The 23,183-nt window shown below is 46.1% G+C and overlaps 1 protein-coding gene across 1 annotated transcript in view; it reads left to right on the top strand.

Moving 5' to 3' along the window:
• The window catches only part of ZFAND3 (zinc finger AN1-type containing 3), a 684,884-nt gene that overhangs the window by 379,310 nt on the left and 282,391 nt on the right, over nt 1-23,183 (top strand). Inside the window, exon 3 of the mRNA XM_086925892.1 lies at nt 9,742-9,921. Within this exon, the coding sequence (XP_086782018.1) occupies nt 9,742-9,921 (180 nt within the window). The remainder of the gene's footprint in view (nt 1-9,741; nt 9,922-23,183) is intronic.

The following is a 23,183-nucleotide window of genomic DNA, read 5'->3' as shown; positions in this document are numbered from 1 at the left end:
GTTCGTTTTGGGACATGTCCGGAAACATTCAGTATAAGCTTTGCAAGAAGTGTTAACCAGTATCCCATGTCAAGAGACCGACACTAGGCCTGCAAGATTGTAGAAAATCATCTGAGGGATGCCAAAGATCATTTGGCTTACTTTCATATTTAGGATGTCAGCATCCAATCATTATAAGGCTAAGGTGAAGGGTAATTCTGTATCTCTCTTCATTTCAAGTGATAGACCTGAAATTAATGGGCTTGCATGGGTGCAGTAAGTGGCCGTGTCAGACACAAACTGACAAGTCTAGTTCCTCCTATTTCTGTCCACACAGCAGCATTTAAAACAGGCGTCTCCAACCTTTTCTGTAGTGAGAGCTACTTCTGATCAGTGAAAATCGTAGTGAGCTACTAAAGGTTAAACAACTGGCAATTTTTTGCGAGAGACCCTCCCCACGCCCAGCGTCATTGACTTTAAGGCTGTGTCATACCTCATCATCCACTGCACTGTGTCCCATAACATGATAACTGCATCTTGGTGTTCATCAGTCAAGACATGGAAACACTTCCCATACAGGATCAGAAACCTAAGAAAACACTTGCAACCACTCACACTACACATGCCATAGCTTGCTCTCCGTGTAGGTAATTACTACAGTGACATACAATGGGTTAGTAAGCACTATGAAAATGCTGCAACAAAATTCCTCTTTGTTTCGTTATCAAATAAATAAGGTGAGAAAAGCTATGCTACAAATGAATACATATGATTTTCCTTCATGTCTGGGACATTGCAGACTATTAAACTATAAATGTCCGTTTTTTGAAAGGTTGGAAACCTAGTTTCATTTATTTTTAAATGGCAATGCATGCATGCTGGTCATGTAATGGTTCCATAGCAGCGTACTTGGTGAATTAATGTACCTGCTGAAAAAATGTGCATATGTGTTAATGCACCTGCTGCAGAGGTAGGCATGGAAGCTTCAGGTCGCAGGTTCAAACCCAGTTTGAAAGGTCAAGAAGAGGTTAGTGCGCTTGCTGCAGAGCTCCAGATGTAACTCACAGGGTACCAGTTCTTGCTGCAGTATGATAGTTGGATAGGGTAACGCAGGGCATCTCTCTACCTGCAGATCAGTTTCCTAGAATATACATTAGCGATCAATGCACCTCTTTCACTAATCTACGTTAACCTATTGCTCAATAGTTCCAATGAAAGTAAGATAGATCAGGGTGTCAAAGCACCTGTTACGAAGCGCTGCAGGTCACAGTCTCCATTAATTACCTCACAATCGAGATCTGTGAGGCATCCTGCAGGACAGAGGCTACAACCCTGAGAAGAGCGCTCAGGTCAGTCTTCCTAAGTTTGCTCATGGGGCAGAGCACCTGCTGCGGCTGTCGGGAACAGTGTCTTTAGACTTTTCCAGTTGTTGTAATCTGCGTGATCGGATGACGCATTTCAAGGTTACAAACAGTGGCTGTAGGCCTGGTCCCAAGATTTGATTGTCCTTCTCTGAAAGCACTGCTAGTTAATTTTCTGTTTGTGATTACACCCACTTTCTGCCTCCTCTATGCCTAACTCTCTGTGTACGGGCTGATCATCTTTTCATTAATCATCTATTTACTGACAAAGAAAGCAGGTTAAATGACATCTCTGAGAATGCATTTCTTCACTTCTGCCTCTCATGCACTCAACTGCTCGTCGCTGGGGCTGGCCTCTCTGTGGCTGGGGCTGCCTGTTGTCTGACAAGGCACTCAGTAACCAGAAAAGGGAACATTAAATGCATTATTCTATTTATTATTTGATTATGCCTAATAAATTCCCATAAATAAAAAGTCACAAGACCACTAATCAATTGTATTTCAGCTAGAGGACAGCAAGGGAAATAGCTATCCGTAACAGCATTTTGACTATCAATCATAGTGCTTTTTCCGACGGGCTTGTTTCTTGAATTAAAAATACATCTTTGAATCCGCAGCAATTGGAAGTTGGCCCTTTGCTGAATTGGGCAGCAGAGTTATTAAACATAAAACTGAACATTTGCTGAAATGTTATGATTAAAGCCCTGGATTAAAGTTATTGGTGCATGTTTTTCAGCTGCACAAAGAGGATAGTGCTCCCCGCGGCTCATGTTTGGTCTTGCTATTATTAGTATCTTAATTAGGTATTGTAGAATCATTCAAACCAGGCAGCGTTTCACTCAAACTTTTTATTTTGTCGGGGGAAGTGTTGCTTGTATAGCTACGCACGTTCAAAAGAAAGGGTCTTAAATGCACTGAGCTGCATTAACATACTAAGGAGCTACGGAGGTTCGCTTACCAATCAGCTGCTGTGGTCCGCTCCGCGCAGGACAGTAAGGCAGCTGCGGCGATTCTCGGAAGGAGCAGAGCAGATCAATAGTGCTTGCGCCACCTGCATTACAGCTGTCCGGGGTTCCGTCATGATTATCTGCGCCCATGTCTTGCAGGATATACAGTTCGGTACCAGCCTGGAAATGGCAGGTCACGTGATTCCTGCTTGTTCCGGAGTTCAGGAAGAACGTCATGTTCTTCTGCCCGCCCCACTCCAGCTAAGCTCTGTTTCAGCCAATCTGAGCTGCTGGTTTGGGTGAGGGCAGGCAAGCACTCAAAGGCCTACAAAGAGAAGGAAAGGAAAATAGACGCCAGAGCTCAGGGTGAGGCAATAATTATTAAATACCGGCGCGAGCTACTCCCAGGGGGCCGGCGAGCTACCGGTAGCTCGCGATCGACCAGTTAGACCGATCGGCTGTGTTCAATACGATTTTTCACCACATCCTTTAAGCCCTTCTCTACTCAATGGGTATTAGGGGGCAGGTCTGGAAGTGGCTTGCATCTTTTCTGGAGGAGAGCCGACAAGAGGTGGGGTGGGAGTTCCTCAAGGCTCAGCCCCGAGTCTGGCTCCATTTACTGTTTATCTCACTCTCTTGGCTGCCATGGCAGAATCTTTAGGGGCTAAAATAGTGTCGTATGCGGATGATATCCAACTGCTTTTCCCCTGGAAGAATAGCGAGGCATTCCCAGGCGACAAAACCTGCAACTGCCTTGTGGCGGTGTTTAGGTGGCTATCCCTGAATCATCTTAAATGTAATGCTGGGAAGACCTTGCTCCTCTTCTTCAGTGTAGATGCCGAGCTATTGTGGCAGTCCTTTTGGCCATCAGATGCCCCCCCCCTCCTCCAGCTGACCCTAAATCTGGCGGTGAACAACTTGGGCTTCACATTTGACAACTGCTATTTCACGCCCAAGTTAATTTGGTGGTGGGTACTTGTTTTGCCCTACTTCGCTTGCTGTGGAAGTTCCTGTATCTCCTGTCCTTTACGGCTAGGCAACAAGTGATTCAAGCCTTGATAACATCACGGCTGGACTATGTGACCGGGCTCTACACAGGCCTGCCCAAATATCTGATTGATAGAAAAAATCTTAAGACCAAGCTATTTTCCTGTCCCTCGGCTCTTCCCTCCTTTTCCCCTCCTGATTGCTGTTTCTGCAGTAGCGCCGAGACACTCCTTGGAGTAACAGTTGCACTTTACAAGCAATCTACATAGACATAGACTGGCAAGTAAGCCACCCTTGGGGATTCTTCTGGTGCATTGTATTTCCTACTCCTGCCAAATACTAGACAATGCCTGGCTCGCGCCCTTAATCTAATGCTGCTTACTGCAGCTGGTATGGTCCGGCCCCTTTCTAAAATGTGGCAGCCATCTTCTACTAAACCTCCAGCGCTGGCCCTTCATGCCTCTGGCTGCCCTTGCATTACACAAAACCTCCTGAGTGTGGCTGATGTCTCTCTTGCCTCAGTCCGGGACCCAGTATCTGTTCTGGGTGCATCACCATGACCGGTTAGGCTTCGAGCTAGGCAAGCAATGCAAGGGGCGAGCCCGGCTCAGGCTCGGCCTTCGTCTCATATGGCCAGGCGACCCAAAAGAGAGCTAAGCCAAGTAACACAGGCACAATGTTTCACAATGAGTTTTTCTTTTGTGTGCTCTTGCATCTGAGCTGAAGTGCAAATGTGAAAGTGTCTCACTTCAGTAAGACCAGTAAAAAGTAGTCCTTGTTATTTTCGGTTTGTCAGTGATATTAACATAGTCTTCCGCCTTCCCTTGTGCTTGATGTTGTTCAAGGAAGACACTTTGACTTTTCTAAATCTACATCAAGGCAGATTGAGTTATCAGGATTACTTGTATTCATTGAATAAAGCGTATTAGGTCAAGAAATTATTGAACACTTAGGGCCAGATGTATCAAGGCTTTTGCGACTCGCAAAGGCAGAAATTCGCAGAATTTCGGCCTTTGCGACTCGCAAACGGCCTTTTAGCATTTTCTGGTATGTATGAAATAATTGCAATTTAAGGAATCGCAAAAAATCGCGATTCCTTATTTTGCCATAGCATTTAAGGAATCGCAAATTTTGCGATTCCTTAAATGATATGTATGAAACATTTTAAAATTGCGATTTTGTGTTAAGAAATCGCAAATTACCACCAACTTGTAGTTGGTGGTAATTTGCGATTTCTTTTAAAAATGCCCTATTTGGCATTTGTGAGGGTGGCATGTGACACACATACATGCCCATAGGGCATGTATGTGTGCCACATATGTAGATTTCAGGGGTGCAGCAGGGTGTCTTTGAGACACCCCTGCACCCTTGAAATAATTCTCAAATTGCGATTAGCAAATTGCGAATAAGCAATTTGAGAATTATTGCACTCTCATTCCTATGGGCCTCCTGGCCCATAGGAATGCATTGGAAATTATTCTTTATTTGCGAATTCGCAAATTGCGAATTCGCAAATAAAGAATAATAAGGAATCGATTTTGTACATGCATACCGTTTTGCGAATTCTAAATAGCGATTCGCAAAAGATCGCTATTTAGGATTCGCAAAACGGAATCTTAATACATCTGGCCCTTAGCCTTGTCCTTTGGTGTTAAAGGAAAAGAGAGAGAGATCCATCAAGTTTCTAAATAGCACAATGTGAAACTACGAAAACTGGGTTCAAACCGGTTATCTTAGGCAAACCAATGTACTTCACTGTGCTTCAACATAATTAAGCGGCAAAGATTTGCAAAAATGACAAATGCAACATACCCGTATGTCCCCTCATACAGGTCACCTAATTCTTTCAGTTGTAATGATGACTGTTGCTATTTAGCCTTTGCTCCAAGGCGAGTGTCAGATTTGGGTTATCCAACTATGCAACTCTGCAGAAAATCGATCCTGTATATATAAGCTTTTTTTGGTGCATCTTTTCTGCATTTTAAAGGTGGCTTCATTTAATGTACATGATTCACACCTTAATTCCGCTGAAGTATTTTCAAAACTACTAATAGATTTTTCCTCTGCCCTGCTTTTGTTGTTTTTAAGCTAGTATGCCACTGAGTCAGTAGCCCTCTTATGCAGGGACCAAGGATGCTACAAAGACTATTCAACGATACTCACTGTGGCTTCTGCTGAGACCGTGAGTGTTGCCTAGAAAATAAAATAAAATCTGTACAGGAATGATCTAATAATGGTTCGAGCCTAGCTCCGTTCAGATATCTATCATTTGCTTGGCCCAGCAATCCACATGTTGTCCCCTTCCTTCCATAATGCGGGTGTAAAAGGAATAACATAGCTTCCTACTAAATAAAGATCAGCTTTCTGTACATGGGACCAAATCAAGTTTGAAACTGTACTTTTGCGTGTGATCTTTTTGCACTTCACTTCCAGTTCAAATTTAACATTTTGTTCACCCAGATAAACTTTGCAGTTCTGTCACTTTGAAAGCCTTCAACTTTTTAACTCCGTAGCCTTTTTAGGTGAAGCCAAGGAGAATATTGGCTGTCTGTCAGACCTATGTCATCAACTTTTCAAAAAAGTTTAATGATTAAGAGATAGAAGGGGCTTAAGATGAGCCGGCTTCAGCCTTTCTTTCATGAGTTTTTCATGGATTGCCATTGGTGGATGAGCTGTCCATCAAAGCCATGGCGTTTTGTGAGTGGTTACATTGTCCCATTTGTGTTTGAATTAAGTTTTGGTGATGGGACATCGAGTAGTTTTGTGTTAGAATAAGAGCCAGTGTATGCTCCTGAATCTAGTCTGCTGTTAATGCAAAATTGTAGTTGATAGTTTATGGCTTTTTGTTCAGAAATTGTGTGCTGTTTGGATGCCTTGGTGGGTCCTAAAGTCAGTGCTTTTCAGTAATCTTCCTTATGTGTCCCTTTGTTTTACTTTGCTGGCATGATTACATGTTGCATCTACAGCTTTACGTTTACAAAGAAAAGGTGTTTGTGCACGTAGGCTTTCTTAGAGTTGCAATCAGAATACTAACCCATTGCCAGTAGTATATATGCAGTAGTTTGCTGTGTATGCCTTGCATCAGGGTACACCTGACCTCTGTTATTGCAGACTGTTCAACAGAGGGGTGCTGCTCCCATCTTCCATGTTGCATCGTTATGTGATTTTCTTTAAATGATTACAGGAGCAAGCCACAAAAAGTTGTAAAAGTACTACAAACCCTGCTGCCCATGACTAACTACAAAGCACACAAACAGCTGCATATAAGAAACTACTTGTGCAGAGACCTCTACAATGGACAAACAGGAGCAATAGAAAATTCCCACCACTGGAAATATTCTTGTATTTCTGGCTCAAATTGGCGTATAGGAAGGCATATCCCACACTCCCTGATCTTGATGACCATGCTGAAAACTGAATCCCCAACAAGATTATTTTCACAACTCTGTACATCCATGCAAGTCAATGCCCTGTGCTGCATCCTCAGTGCAAAGACCGAATGAAGCATGGAGTTGGAGCCACCTTCAGCTGGCAATCAATGAAAATTCGTTTAGTCGCAAACAAGTGCCTTGTCGTCCAACTACAGACTCCGGCTAATACACATTAAATTGATACTAAGAATTTACCACACTCCAGAACATTTACACAGACCTGGGCTCAGAGCATATTGTAGATGCACCGGTGGTAGTTGTCTAAATGCTGTATTCCTCAATTTGGTACGGTTATGTCCTCTGGTGACATGATACTGGCTGGAGGTGCTACATACGGTATTGGCGTTTATCGAAAAACCTGTGGCGATGCGCTCTAGGTGTGCACTACCTGCCGCCAAAAATTGGCTCTGTAGCCTAACATACTGGCAGGACCAACGAATAACTAGACACATGCTGGAAGTAGATGCTGCCTGCAAACTGACCCAAAATTATCCCTCACCCTCCCCTCCCCCCCAACAGATTAAAAAAAAATATTTTTTAGACTTTTATATAGCGCAAACTAGACCCGAGACATCGGGTATCCGAGCGCTTTACATGAGCACCAGTTTCATTACAGATGGACACATTAATTTTTGTTAGGCACGAGGAGATTAAGTGATTTCCCTAGAATCCCAGGATGTTGAGCATCGTTGCCGAGACTCTAACTCGGTTCCACAGCTTCGAGGACGACCTCGCTAGTCCGTAAGACTACATCCTTTCCCCAAGGCTTATTGCTCCTGCAACAACTTAAACCACACAGGCAAATGGATCACCAGATTGACCCACACTGATATCCTGCAGAACCCGGAGTCATTGCCCTGAACAGGTTTAATTGGAATTCATTGTTCCTTCATGTCTTATGCATGTAAAGAATCTTTGTATGTTGCAATGGTCTTCCACCCCCCTCCCCCCCCCCCCCCCCCCCCCAACTCAGTGGTGGACCACTTAGTGCTCATGATTGACAGGCCTCAATGGCAAGTGTAGTATATTGACTATCCTCACTTGTTATGCTATAAAAACCTTAACAAATAACAAAAATAGTATTACAAAACACTATCCCTATCAAAAAATTCCAACCTATTGGTGTTGGAAATGCTAATTTGTTTTTGCTGATCCATTTATTTGCCTTCATTATGGTGCTGGTTTGGGGCGAGGGCATCCTAAATGGGATGCCCTCGCCCTCGTGCCATGCTTCCCTCTCCCAAACATCTGCTGCCTCTCTTGCGCTCTCCATGTTGCTCTCTCCATCGTTCCATGCTTCCCTCTCCCAAATACCCGCTGCCTCTCTTGCGCTCTCCATGTTGCTCTCTCCTTCGTTCCATGCTTCCCTCTCCCAAACATCCGCTGCCTCTCTTGCGCTCTCCATGTTGCTCTCTCCCTCGTTCCATGCTTCCCTCTCCCAAACATCCGCTGCCTCTCTTGCGCTCTCCATGTTGCTCTCTCCCTCGTTCCATGCTTCCCTCTCCCAAACATCCGCTGCTTCTCTTGCGCTCTCCATGTTGCTCTCTCTCTCGTTCCATGCTTCCCTCTCGCAAATACCCGCTGCCTCTCTTGCGCTCTCCATGTTTCTCTTTTCCTTGTGCCATGCTCCTTCTTCCAAACACCTGCTGCCTCTCTTGCGCTCTCCATGTTGCTCTCTTCCTTGTGCCATGCTCCTTCCAAACATCCGCTGCCTCTCTTGCGCTCTCCATGTTGCCTTCTCCCTCGCACCATGGTTTCCTAACCCAAGCATCCGCTGCCTCTCTTGCGCTCTCCATGTTGCTCTCTCCCCTGTGTGCTTCTTCTCGAAGACCGAATGGAGGCGCACTCGAAGGAATTACATAAATACTTGAAGTCTTGATTTTTCTTTTATCTTTATTTAGGTAACTATACCAAAAGGACATACACAGCCAACGCGTTTCGTTACGTGTTGTAACTTCGTCAGGGCTAAATTTGTGTTGTAGTAAAATAGAAGTAGAATGGAACAGGCACCGTAGGGTAACGTAAAGTCTGAATGATATACTAGGTGGAGCTGCTCAGTATGCCCGATTCCAGAAAAAGTGACAAATGGCCTGTCACCGTGGGTGAAGATAGAGTATGGTAGGTACAGAAATCTTATCACTGTAAAACAGCTAAAGGTGATTCCTATAGCAACAGTAGCAAAGTCATTGGTGTAGCGCTCTTTATGTGAATGAGACCAAATATGCTTTCCGGCTGCATCAAAAGTCAGGGCAGCGGCCCACTGGCCATGATATTTTCCCCAATATGGATTAGAGGTCTCCCGGCACGGTAACACGGGTCCAAAAACACGATAGGTATCAAGACTTCAAGTGTTTATGTAATTCCTTCGAATGCGCCTTCCATTCTGTCTTCAATTTTGTGTTTAATCTGTGCCCAGGGACAACGGGCATAGGAAGTGTGCTGCACCACCTTTAATCTCTTTTGGACCAGTGCTCTGGTTGTGCTAAACCTTGGTCTTGTTGTCCTGTTGCTTCTGTTAACATGTGTGCTTCTTCTCCCCTGATTTCTCCAGGATACAATCTTCCTCATTTGCTGCTTTTTTGCTTCTCCACATCCAGATTTATTTTTATCCTCCACCACATTGCTTCTTCCCGACTGCTCCCGTGACTCCTTCACACCTTCCAGGCATTACAATTTTTTATGCACTTTATTTGTTTATTTATTTTGAGATCCCAGCATAGGGCATTTGCTGCTGGGCACTACACTACATCAAAAGTGCTTTCGCACACTTAGCATTTATTTGCTCTTTTATTGACAGATTTAAACAGCATTCGAAAAGTCAGTAGGTTCAAAAGGTGCAACCTATTAATGTTGCCAAAGCTTGTTGACTCCTGGGGCCAAGACACCTTCTGGTATTATTCTTATTCAGAATCTAAAAGTAAGCAGACCATGTATGACTTCACCCCCTCTAATTGTAATAATTACATAGAATAAGACCAGTTCACAGCCAGCTATGGACAGTGCTCTCATTGTGAACCTGTTTTTGTTTTGTGACAGACTTCCAGAAGAAACAGCCGGACGAGGACTCCACCCCCAGCACGAGCAGCAGCCAGTCAGACCTTTTTCCAGGGGAGATAAACAGTGACAACAGCAATACCTCTTTAAGCACGCAGAATGTGGGCTCCCCACCTCCCCTCTCCACAGACCTGAATGTACCTTCGCCAACCCAGGAGGAGTGTAAGTGCACCATTTCCTGACCATGCCCTGCCCTGTCTTGTATACTCTATATGGCTGAGTTAGGCCACTTGTGCGACCTCTGCTGCTGCGGTCCTGTCTTGTATACTCTATATGGCTGAGTTAGGACACTCGTGCGCCCACTGCTGCTGCGGTCCTGTCTTGTATACTCTATATGGTTGAGTTAGGACACTCGTGCGCCCACTGCTGCTGCGGTCCTGTCTTGTATACTCTATATGGTTGAGTTAGGACACGCGTGCGCCCACTGCTGCTGCGGTCCTGTCTCGTATACTCTATATGGTTGAGTTAGGACACGCGTGCGCCCACTGCTGCTGCGGTCCTGTCTTGTATACTCTATATGAGTTAGGCCACTTATGCGCCCCCCCCCTGCTGCTGCGGTCCTGTCTTGTATACTCTATATGGTTGAGTTAGGACACTCGTGCGCCCTCTGCTGCTGCGGTCCTGTCTTGTATACTCTATATGGTTGAGTTAGGACACGCGTGCGCCCTCTGCTGCTGCGGTCCTGTCTTGTATACTCTATATGGTTGAGTTAGGACACGCGTGCGCCCTCTGATGCTGCGGTCCTGTCTTGTATACTCTGTATGTCTGAGTTAGGACACGCGTGCGCCCACTGCTGCTGCGGTCCTGTCTTGTATACTCTATATGGTTGAGTTAGGACACGCGTGCGCCCACTGCTGCTGCGGTCCTGTCTTGTCTACTCTATATGTCTGAGTTAGAACACTCGTGCTCCCACTGCTGCTGCGGTCCTGTCTTGTATACTCTATATGTCTGAGTTAGGACACTCGTGGGCCCACTGCTGCTGCGGTCCTTGTCTTGTATACTCTTTATGTCTGAGTTATCGCAGTCATGCACCCCCTGCTGCTGCGGTCCTGTCTTGTCTACTCTATATGGTTGAGTTAGGACACTCGTGCGCCCACTGCTGCTGCGGTCCTGTCTTGTATACTCTATATGGTTGAGTTAGGACACGCGTGTGCCCTCTGCTGCTGCGGTCCTGTCTTGTCTACTCTATATGGTTGAGTTAGGCCACTCGTGGGCCCACTGCTGCTGCGGTCCTGTCTTGTATACTCTGTATGTCTGAGTTAGGACACTCGTGGGCCCACTGCTGCTGCGGTCCTGTTTTGTATACTCTGTATGTCTGAGTTAGGACACGCGTGCGCCCACTGCTGCTACGGTCCTTGTCTTGTCTACTCTATATGGTTGAGTTAGGCCACTCGTGGGCCCACTGCTGCTGCGGTCCTGTCTTGTATACTCTATATGTCTGAGTTAGGACACGCATGCGCCCACTGCTGCTGCGGTCCTTGTCTTGTATACTCTTTATGTCTGAGTTATCGCAGTCATGCACCCCCTGCTGCTGCGGTCCTGGTCTTGTATACTCTATATGGTTGAGTTAGGACACGCGTGCGCCCTCTGCTGCTGCGGTCCTGTCTTGTCTACTCTATATGTCTGAGTTAGAACACTCGTGCTCCCACTGCTGCTGCGGTCCTGTCTTGTATACTCTATATGTCTGAGTTAGGACACTCGTGGGCCCACTGCTGCTGCGGTCCTTGTCTTGTATACTCTTTATGTCTGAGTTATCGCAGTCATGCACCCCCTGCTGCTGCGGTCCTGTCTTGTCTACTCTATATGGTTGAGTTAGGACACTCGTGCGCCCACTGCTGCTGCGGTCCTGTCTTGTATACTCTATATGGTTGAGTTAGGACACGCGTGTGCCCTCTGCTGCTGCGGTCCTGTCTTGTCTACTCTATATGGTTGAGTTAGGCCACTCGTGGGCCCACTGCTGCTGCGGTCCTGTCTTGTATACTCTGTATGTCTGAGTTAGGACACTCGTGGGCCCACTGCTGCTGCGGTCCTGTTTTGTATACTCTGTATGTCTGAGTTAGGACACGCGTGCGCCCACTGCTGCTACGGTCCTTGTCTTGTCTACTCTATATGGTTGAGTTAGGCCACTCGTGGGCCCACTGCTGCTGCGGTCCTGTCTTGTATACTCTATATGTCTGAGTTAGGACACGCATGCGCCCACTGCTGCTGCGGTCCTTGTCTTGTATACTCTTTATGTCTGAGTTATCGCAGTCATGCACCCCCTGCTGCTGCGGTCCTGGTCTTGTATACTCTATATGGTTGAGTTAGGACACGCGTGCGCCCTCTGCTGCTGCGGTCCTGTCTTGTCTACTCTATATGTCTGAGTTAGGACACTCGTGGGCCCACTGCTGCTGCGGTCCTGTCTTGTATACTCAATATGTCTGAGTTAGGACACTCGTGCTCCCACTGCTGCTGCGGTCCTGTCTTGTATACTCTATATGTCTGAGTTAGGACACTCGTGGGCCCACTGCTGCTGAGGTCCTGTCTTGTATACTCTATATGTCTGAGTTAGGCCACTCGTGGGCCCACTGCTGCTGCGGTCCTGTCTTGTATACTCAATATGTCTGAGTTAGGACACTCGTGCGCCCTCTGCTGCTGCGGTCCTGTCTTGTATACTCTATATGTCTGAGTTAGGACACTCGTGGGCCCACTGCTTCTGCGGTCCTGTCTTGTATACTCTATATGTCTGAATTAGGCCACTCGTGGGACCACTGCTGCTGCGGTCCTGTCTTGTATACTCTATATGGTTGAGTTAGGACACGCGTGCGCCCTCTGCTGCTGCGGTCCTGTCTTGTATACTCTATATGGTTGAGTTAGGACACTCGTGCGCCCTCTGCTGCTGCGGTCCTGTCTTGTCTACTCTATATGGTTGAGTTAGGCCACTCGTGGGCCCACTGCTGCTGCGGTCCTGTCTTGTATACTCTATATGTCTGAGTTAGGACACGCGTGCGCCCACTGCTGCTGCGTCCTTGTCTTGTATACTCTTTATGTCTGAGTTATCGCAGTCATGCACCCCCTGATGCTGCGGTCCTTGTCTTGTATACTCTATATGGTTGAGTTAGGACACGCGTGCGCCCTCTGCTGCTGCGGTCCTGTCTTGTATACTCTATATGTCTGAGTTAGGACACTCGTGGGCCCACTGCTGCTGCGGTCCTGTCTTGTATACTCTATTTGTCTGAGTTAGGACACTCGTGCGCCCATTGCTGCTGCAGTCCTTGTCTTGTATACTCTATATGTCTCAGTTAGGACACCCGTGGGCCCACTGCTTCTGCGGTCCTGTCTTGTATACTCTATATGGTTGAGTTAGGACACGCGTGCGCCCTCTGATGCTGCGGTCCTGTCTTGTCTACTCTGTATGGTTGAGTTAGGCCACTCGTGGGACCACTGCTGCTGCGGTCCTGTCTTGTATACTCTATATGGTTGAGTTAGGCCACTCGTGGGCCCACTGCAGCTGCGGTCCTTGTCTTGTATACTCTTTATGTCTGAGTTATCGCAGTTATCCACCCCCTGCTGCTGCTGCCCTGTATTCTATACTCTTGTGTTTGAGTTAGGACAGTAATACTCCCCCTGCTGTTGCAGCTCGTAGCGGTCTGTCCCCTTCCAAAGTGGCAGGGCAGACTGGAGGAGGGAGGTGAGGGGGTTTGGAAAAAAACACAAAACTTACCTCAACACTGCCATCGCTGTCGCATCATGCTCTTCCTTCTGGGAACAGGCTCCCAGACTGCACTGTGGCCAATCCCGACGCTGCATGAAAGCAGTGTCAGGATTGGCCTGAGCACTGACAAATTGGAGCAGACTGGGAACCTGTGCCTGCTCTCTCAAGCCCCAGCAACGCAGCTGGGGCTGGAGAAAACTTCACTGAGCATGAGGGTGTGGCCGGCCTGATGCGCCTGGCCAAACCCTGATGCGCAGTGAAGGGAGTGGACTACCACTCCCCCACCAGCAGTCACTCCCCTGGACCCACCCACAAGTCTCATCGGAGTCCTGGGAGCAGTTCCAGGGGATTAAAATAAAACTGTAATAAAATCAGTTTAAAACCTGGGCAGGGGAGGCGGTGCTCTCTGTGCTCTAATGGAGGGACTGCTGCTCCGGCCCTGTCTTTACTCTAAATGTCTGAGTTAGGACAGTCACGCGCCCACTGCTGCTGCGGCCCTATATTGTATACTGCGTCTGAGTTAGAACAGTTCTGTATTGTACACTCTATATGCCTAAGTTAGAACTTTAATATGTCATCGGCTGCTTCGGTCCTGTCCTGTGTAATCTATATATCTGAGTTAGGGCAGTCATGTGCCCCCTGCTAATGCGATCCTTTATTGTACGCTCTGCGTCTGAGTTAGGACAGTCATGTGTTCACTGCTGCTGCGGTCCTGTCTTGTATACTCTGTGTGTTAGGACAGTCAAGTGCCCCCTGCTGCTGCAGTTCTGTATTGTACACTCTGTGTCCGAGTTAGGACAGTAATGCGCCTACTGCTACTGTCCTGTATTGTACACTCTATATGTCGGAGTTAAAACAGTCATGCGCCCACCACTGCTGTGGTTCTTTATTTTATACTCTATATGTCCCAGTAAGGACAGTTGTGCGCTAACTGCTTCTGCGGTCCTGTGTTGGATACCTTGAATGTCTGAGTTAGGGCAGTCATGCGCCCCCTGCTGCTGGAGTCCTGTCTTGTATACTCCATAGGTCTGAGTTAGGGCAGTCATGCATTCCCTGCTGCTGCGGTCCTGTCTTGTACACTCTATAGGTCTGAGTTAGGGCAGTCATGCGCCCCCTGCTGCTGCGATCCTGTATTGTACGCTCTGTGTCTGAGTTAGGGCAGTCATGCGCCCCCTGCTGCTGGAGTCCTGTCTTGTATACTCTATAGGTCTGAGTTAGGGCAGTCATGCACTCCCTGCTGCTGCGGTCCTGTCTTGTATACTTTATAGGTCTGAGTTAGGGCAGTCATGCGCCCCCTGCTGCTGCGATCCTGTATTGTACGCTCTGTGTCTGAGTTAGGCAGTCATGCACTCCCGGCTGCTGGAGTCCTGTCTTGTATACTCTATAGGTCTGAGTTAGGGCAGTCATGCGCCCCCTGCTGCTGGAGTCCTGTCTTGTATACTCTATAGGTCTGAGTTAGGGTAGTCATGCACTCCCGGCTGCTGGAGTCCTGTCTTGTTTACTCGATAGGTCTGAGTTAGGGCAGTCATGCACTCCCTGCTGCTGGAGTCCTATATTTCAAAGTCTATATTGTGTCAAAGGCAGGCGGGCCATATACCCTCTGCGGCAGTGTCCTGTCAGGAAGAGGGCCACATGTCCACTGCAGTAGTAGTAGAAGTACTCACAAAAAACATTTTGCAAGAGTTGATAGCGGGAGAAGAAAATAAAGACATCATTAATGTATTTCAGTTTTTGGGCCCACACAGGCTCCTGCTGCTGTATTGAGGTATGGCTGAGTAGCGTCTGACGCTTGTCAGTGGTGAATGGGTGCATTCCAGGTTAGCAGGATAATCTGTCACCAGGTACATGTCTCATTTACTTAATGCAAGAAAGTGTATCCCGCAAATCAAATTGGATTGGACCTGGCTCAGTCACTCGTCCATGACTAGGGCAGAAGAGGAGGATTCGGGCGGGGGGGAGGGGTGCTGCGTTTTCTGAGAGCCCTCACTCGTACTGTATCACTTATTTACAGACTTGGAGAGCATGACTGTCCTATAAATGACGATACCTGGTCCGGGCAGATGGTCCTCCTCACCTAAAGGATCATCCTTCTGGAACTTATTAGCCAGGAGGATTAGAGAAATTTCCTCCTCCATATTCCACTCTGGTCAAAAATTGCGTGGGCATAACTTCTTTGGTAATACTGTTTGTTTTCATTAGACTGTTTAAATGGACAAATGCAAGCAAAGCACATGTTTAATTTGTATAGGGGTCCACCATTTGTGTACTTATTGAATTGCATTGTAGTGAATGCTTGAACTTCAGTGCCTCTGAAAGTAGCATATAGAAAATTTACAAAACAGATTTTTACCATAATCTAGATCATTTGTTGGTGGTGTCATAATGATTTCTGGCATTGTGGTGATTTCCAAGTTGATTTAATCCTGTGGAAGAAAAACTCAAACCTGTGGTTTGAGTTGAGAATGTTCTCGTAACGGAAAGGATCCCACTTGCCACTTCAAGTACCCGAGAACTGATCTCCACGAGTTTAGCAACCTTTGCTTGTTTCCAGACCACCTGTTTGGCGTGAACAAAAAGACTCTTTGGAAACAGTGTGCTCGTCGAATTGCCTCGGCCTCTATGGTGCATAGAAGAGAGGAGGAAGATACCCCAGACCTCTTCGGTGAGTGAGAGGAGTCAGATGTTGAGCACCTGACTGCTCGAGGTGGATTTGAGAACAGAAGAGTATCCGCTAGGCCAGCGCTGACTGAAGAGCACAGTGAGTACTGGCACCCTTTCTAGGCACCAGCCGTGAGCTCATGTGCAGTGGACCACTGCTTTTTGGCCACGCTCATTCAGAGATGGACCCAATGCCCATTCCCCACTTGGTGCCAAAGTCCGCCTCGGCCCCAGACTCGGACTTAGGCTTGCCAGCCTTCAGATTTGAAATGGGTAGATTCAAAGCTTTCGAAGCCAAAATACCACCCAAAGCATTCAGGGGCGAAGGGCATCGAATCAAAGCATTCAGAACTTGGCGCTGTCTAAGCGAATATCTTCAGCTCCCTGCAGACCACCTTCTACTGCTGTGTTCTCCTCTGCCTTTGAGAACTTCAACCAAGAAATCCTCCAGTGGCTGCAGGAACATCTCCAAGCCAGGCAGCAGCAAATCCATATCCAACCCGGCACTGGTCGGATCCAGGCGAAACCTTCACATTTGCTGAAAGAGTGTATTCCGCATTATGGGAAAGTTACTTTTGAGGAGGCCCCTAACCCTTCTGTGCCTCCCACTCCCAAAAGGCCTAAAAGGTACTGGCCTCCTGCTAGACCTCATCCACCCTCCACTGCCCCCCACACCTCAGCACCCCATCCAAACCCCACCCTCTCCTTTACTGCATGTGCCGTGAGGACAGTCCAAGACTTCCCTATGACCCTCATCACACAGGGCTCAGAACCCTGGGATGATTGACGCAGAACCTCCTGCAAAGACCGGCCAAGACCTGTAACTTGCAAGACCTTCCCCCTCCAGATAACGTCTACTCATACCATGAGATACTGTATAGGGTAACTATTTTCCATAATTTGGAGATGCATGTGCAATATGAGGATGATTTCCTCCTGCACACCCTCCTACACTCAACGCTCCCTACAGTACCTTCCCATGCTCCAGTGGGTTCTCAGACCAGCTACCAATATATATTTAAGGAACTGGTTAAAGTGAGGTTGGTTATACCTAGGGTCAATTAAGAAATGTAAGGCCTCCCCTAATCCATGCATACGAGGCCAGTTACCACCTGACACTAGGTGTGTGTACAGCTAGGAAACGTGCTAACACACAGGGCCCTCCATACCAGGAAGCAAAAATGTTGATGCAGAGGGCAAAAGAGTGGCAGCACAGGCTACTTATACATTGGCGCATCACCAATTCCATCTGCTTACTATTCGGGTATGATAGAGCCCATTGGGATCCATTGTCAGACCTCGTCCAACGTCTCCCAGAGCAGTACCGCAAGGAGGTACAAGAGTTGGTGAATGAGGGAAAAATGATCTCTAATGCCAACATACGTTGTGCACTTTATGCTGCCGACACCGCCACTTGTGACATTAGCAGCAGCATCCTATTACGCCGCCATGCCTAACAGTACGTGTCTGGTTTTAAACCGGAGCACCTTTTAAATGTACCCTTTGATAGCGAGCATCTCTTCTGACTTCAGATCAACAAGATGCTAGAAAAAATCAAGAAAGGCACTGACATGGCGAAAGCGATTGGCACCCTACAGACACCCACTGCCTGTGGCTCCTTCTGAGGAAAAGCTGTAACACAGAAACTTACTCCACCTTCACAAGGCCCACTCGGTAATCGCCTTCCTGGGGCTACTAAGGGAGGAGTGGTTACAGGGGCAATAATGTTGAGGGAAAGGGAACAGCTCCAAAAGGTGCTGCCCTTTCAAAACAGTAACTCTAACCGTTCCCCCTGATCAGATAACACCAGTCGGGGGAATGTTGCAGGGTGGTCAGAAATTGCCTTCGACCATTGGGTTCTCAACGTTCTATGGATGGGTACTATCTGAAAGTCACTCAAGTACCACCAGACATTCCTCCCCGCCAACACAAAATGCCCAGAGAATATTTGCAACTCCTTCAGGAGTAGATACAGGGCCTCCTCGCCAAAGGAGCTGTAGAGCGGGTACTGCAACAACATTGTGGAAAAGGGGTCTATTTCTTGTAGTTTCTTATCCCCAAAAAGGAGGGCTCCCTCCGACTTCTACTCTATCTCAGTAGCCTCAACAAATGCATTCTCTCGGAGCACTTCAAATGATGACTCTACAAGACTTCATACCCCTACTTCAGAAAGGCGACTTCATGACCGCCCTCGATCTGAAGGATACCTACTTATACATGTTCATCCACCAAGCGCGTCGAAGATACCTGCACTTTGTAATGAGTGGACAACATTACCAGCTCAAAGTACTTCCATTCGGGGTTACTGCAGCCCAAGTGTCTTTACCAAATAACTGGCCATGTAAGCAGCTCATCTCAAGAGGGTTGACATCCATGTATTTCCTAATCCTGGATGACTGGCTGGTCAAGAGTGCCATGCACCAACTATGCTTTGCGCACACCCAGACCACCATCCGGACCTTACATGGTCTAGGCTTCACCATAAGTCTGCCAAAATCCCAACTACAACCCCTACAAATGCAGCCCTTCCTCTGGGCCATCTTAGAACCACAGGTGAGGAAGGTGTTCCCCAGTCCAGCACGAGTGCAAGCTTCCAAAAACATGCTGCCTCTTTTTCAGCAAGATTGTCAGATGACTGTCAGAATTGTGATGCAACTGCTCGGAATTAAGGCATCCTGCATAGGGATAGTTCCTCATGTTGCATGTGTCCATTACAGGAGTGGTTAGCAGCATAGTTGTCTCAAGCAGAGGGTCATTTAGAAGATCTAATGTTGGTTTGGGGCTGCACACATCATTCTCTGCAGTGGTGGAACAAAACCAACCTGTTGAAGGGGTGACCCTTCCTCAACCCAGTTCCACAGGTGACCATGACCAAGGATGTCTCATTCACTGGCTGGGCACATATCTCAAACATTTCACAATTCAGGGGTGGCGGACGCCTGCCTAGCAATCCCTCCACATAAACCATGTGGAGCTGCTGACCATACAGCTTGCTCTTTGGGCATCTAATACAAGACAAGGCCTTTCCTATACATACATACAGACCTACATAGCTGTCATGTTTCACTTACAAAAACAATGGGACACGCACTCAGTACTGTTGTTGAGTGTGGTCCAGAGCAGTTGGCGGTGGGTTATGCATCCAAGAATGCATCTTGTTGTTCAACACATTCCTAGGGTGGACAGTGATCTGGCAGACCTGCTCAGTAGGATGCATCCACAAGTCCAATAGTGGACTACTACTCCCCTACTTCCAGCATTGGGAGATCCCACAAATAGACCTGTTTGCCACCGGTGAAAATGCAAAATGACAAAACTTCACCACCTGGTTACCACACCCACTGTCTTTGGACAATGCACTATAGATAAACTGGTCAGGGATATTTGCCTACGCTTTTCTGCCTCTCCCACTCCTACTTGAACTATAAGAATTTTACACTCTTCTCATACATTTTTTACAAGAAAAACTGATGGCCTACTTCTTGTTTATATACTGGATCTGTCTTCTAGGTAGTCTACATACATATCCACTTGCCACCCAATCTAATGTCAGAAGACCTATATATTATTGTACATAGATTGATGTTTTTGTAGTTATTTTTTCCCATTTCTCGTGGACTCACGCAAGGAAAGTCGACATGTTTCAGTCTGTGAAATTCCTGGCCTGCTCAGGACTATACAAGGCGAGTGTTACCTTCAAGTAGAACATGAAATTAACAAAGTCCCGCTGTCATTATGGATATTGCTAGACATGTATGAGAACACTAATAATATTCAAGGTGTGATTAAATCAACAGTGAGGTGCCCAAAAAGAAATCTGCTTTAAAACCATGCCAACATGTGTGTTAAAAACAGCCTGACATGTGCATATCTGCATGGACATATGAATTTTAGCTCAGCCAAAAAACAGGGATCACATGCCGAATGAAGAAATAAGGAAAGCAAGAAGGAGTCCATGGCCACTCATGTGCATCTCTTGTGCACGCACCCTGACGTGGATCACATGCTTTTCATTCCTTCATTCCACAATCTCACGGAGAACTTCTAGATTGTTGGAGATAGAGCTGATTGTGTGGTGTCATGTTATTGTTTGGAATGACGCGCGTGTATGCACGCGCGTCATCCACAAACAATATGCGTGTCTGGTTGTTATTTGAATGTGTGAGTGTCGCGTGTTGTGTTTCGCGTGCTGTGTGTATGGAGATCTTGTGTCTCGTGTGCGTGTTGTGGTTTGAATGGATGCCGTATGTATTTAGCGAGTAGACTGACGGTTTACCGGGCATTCAAAAACTGTACGTTCATGTACTTACATGTGGATTAAAGCTTTCCTACTTTATCAACGGATTCTGCTCCTTTCTTCCTGGAATATGGTTAATACCATTTTGTAACACTGGCGACGAGGATGGGATTAACTGGGGCAATTGCATTTCAAGATGACATTTTAGTTTTTGGGAAGATGGTGTTGAACATGACAAAAATGTATTCAAAGTGTTAAATGCTCTGTCAGATAAAGGTCTAACACTTCGTGCCTCCAAGTGTAAGTTCAGGAGAGAAGAAGTGGAATATCTTGGACTCTGCATTAGTGGAGATGGTATCAGACCTAAAACTTCACATTTGGAGAATATTAGCAAAGCACATATCCCTCAAAACAAAGAACAGTTGGTAGCTTTCTTGGGACTTGTCGAATTCTATGCTAAGTTTATTCAAAACTATGCAACTGTAATTGAACCGTTTAGGTTGCTTTTAAAGAAAAATGCCAAATTTGAGTGGACAGATTCTATGACTGCAACTTTCAATGCTGTAAGGTCAATGATCATTAGTGCACCTTGTCTCAAACCATTTGTGATAGGGAAGAAATGTATTGTGATGGTTGATGCAAGTAATTGTGGATTGGGTGCTGTGTTGATTCAAGAAGAATGGGGTAAAGAATGGATTGTAGCATACGCTTCAAGGACGTTAAGGGACTCGGACGACATTATTCTGTAATTAAAAGAGAACTTTTGGCATGTGTTTGGGGAGCGGAATATTTTCGACCTTTTTTGTGGGGAACGAAATTTGTCATTAAATCAGATCATAAACCCTTGGTGCACATATTGTCACCGGGTGGGGGACGTACACTCTCTTCTAGATTGGCAAGACTTTCTTCTAGATTACAAAATTTCCAGTATTCTTTGGAATACATTCCTGGGAAGTCTAATGTTCATGCTGATTGCATGTCAAGACTTCCATTGGCGTGCAAGGAATCTGATGTGGTTGATGAGGATGAGTGTGAAGTTGCACATGTTTTCAATTATGTCAATTTAGTATTTGGAGAGAATTCAGTAGTACAGGAAGAGACATGGGATGAAGAAATGAACAAAGATTTAGAACTCAAAGTAGTGAAAGAGTATATATTGAAGGGTTGGTCTGAAGGAGAGAATTTTACCGGAGGTTTAATGAGTTATCATAAAATTAAAGATGAACTGGACATAGAAAATGGCATCTTATTAACCGCATGCGTGCGGGCGGAATTCCGCTCGTACGCTGAGTTTTTTAAAACCGCATGTTACGTGACGAGCTGGGCTCGTCATCAGCGTGCGAGAGGGCTACGCCATGACTAGCCCAGCTCGTCATCAGCGTAGAAGGGGTTAAGAGGTGATAAATGTATTCCACCTTTTGGTCTCAGGAAGAAGTTTCTTGATTTGGCTCATGAAGGGCAGTTTGGTATATCAATCACTAGAAGGCGTTTAAAAAACAATTTTTGGTGGCCTGGTATTGATTACTTTGTAGAACAACAAGTGAAATTATGTGAATTATGTGCTAAGAGTGATAAAACAGCTAAGGCTTTGCCCAGTGTACCACAACCTGTTGAGTTACCTGTTTCACCTTGGAATAAACTTGGCATTGATATTATTGGACCATTTAGTGTGTTGCCACAACAATATTCTTTTGGCATAGTGCTGATAGATTACTTTTCAAAATGGCCCGAAATAAAGATGGTCAAGGAGGTTACCAGTGATGTCATTATACAATTCTTGGATGATGTTTTTTGTAGAGAGGGTATTCCTCAAGAGGTAGTAACGGACAACGGTCCACAGTTTGTTAGTAAGCAAATGGAAAGTTATTTATTTATTTATTTATTTTATTTATTTACTGGCATTTGTAGAGCGCAACCAAATACCCGTGGGTGTCTCGGCGCTATTTTTAGTAGGTGTGGTATTTCTCATAGAAGAATAGCGGTATTCCATCCAGAGGCTAACGGCCAGATAGAAAGATTCAATAGAGTAGTCAAGGAAGCTATTCAATTAGCTGTCAAAGGTGGTCTATGCTGGAATAGGGCGTTACAGTCCATGTTATTGTCCTACAGAACTGCTCCTAATGCAGTTACCTTATTATCTCCTTTTGAGTTGCTGAGAGGGCGGAAACCTAATACCAATCTTGTTCCTTGGTGGTTAAAGAACAAGGATAGTGGTCGAATTGATTTTGCAGAGGTTGATTTTGGGGAGATTCGCAAGAAAGTTGATGCTTATAAAGAGAAAATGAAGAATGATTTGTCAAAAAAAGAGACAAGAACTTGTGTTCCTTTTAAAGTGGGAGATTTTGTGAGATTAAAAAAAGGGGGTTATGTAAATAAGGGATTAGCAAAGTGGTCTGATCCAATTGAAGTAGTTGAAGTATTTAAGAATGCTGTAAGAGTACTGGATGGAAGCGTTTGGCATTTTAGTAGAGTTTCAAAGTTTAATTATAGCAAGCACTTTTCTGAAGATTCATCTAATGTGTTTTTGGATGTAGATCATTCATCTAATGTGTTTTTGGATGCCAATACCAATAGTTCAGGATTGTCTGAGTCAGCTGTTGTTTCAAGCAGTTGTGATTCTAATGCACAAGAATTGTTGCGAAGTTCAAGAAGTCGCAGGGCTCCTGTATGGTTCAGAGACTTCATTCTTACTTTAAAAAAAAGGAAAAGGAGGGAGGTGTGTGGTGTCATGTTATTGTTTGGAATGACGTGCGTGTATGCACGCGCGTCATCCACAAACAATATGCGTGTCTGGTTGTTATTTGAATGTGTGAGTGTCGCGTGTTGTGTTTCGCG

Source organism: Lissotriton vulgaris, chromosome 6 (assembly GCF_964263255.1).
Source record: "Lissotriton vulgaris chromosome 6, aLisVul1.2, whole genome shotgun sequence".
Taxonomy (NCBI): domain Eukaryota; kingdom Metazoa; phylum Chordata; class Amphibia; order Caudata; family Salamandridae; genus Lissotriton; species Lissotriton vulgaris.
The sequence above is the reverse complement of the archived record's forward strand: the minus strand, read 5'-3'. Positions and strand labels throughout refer to the sequence as shown.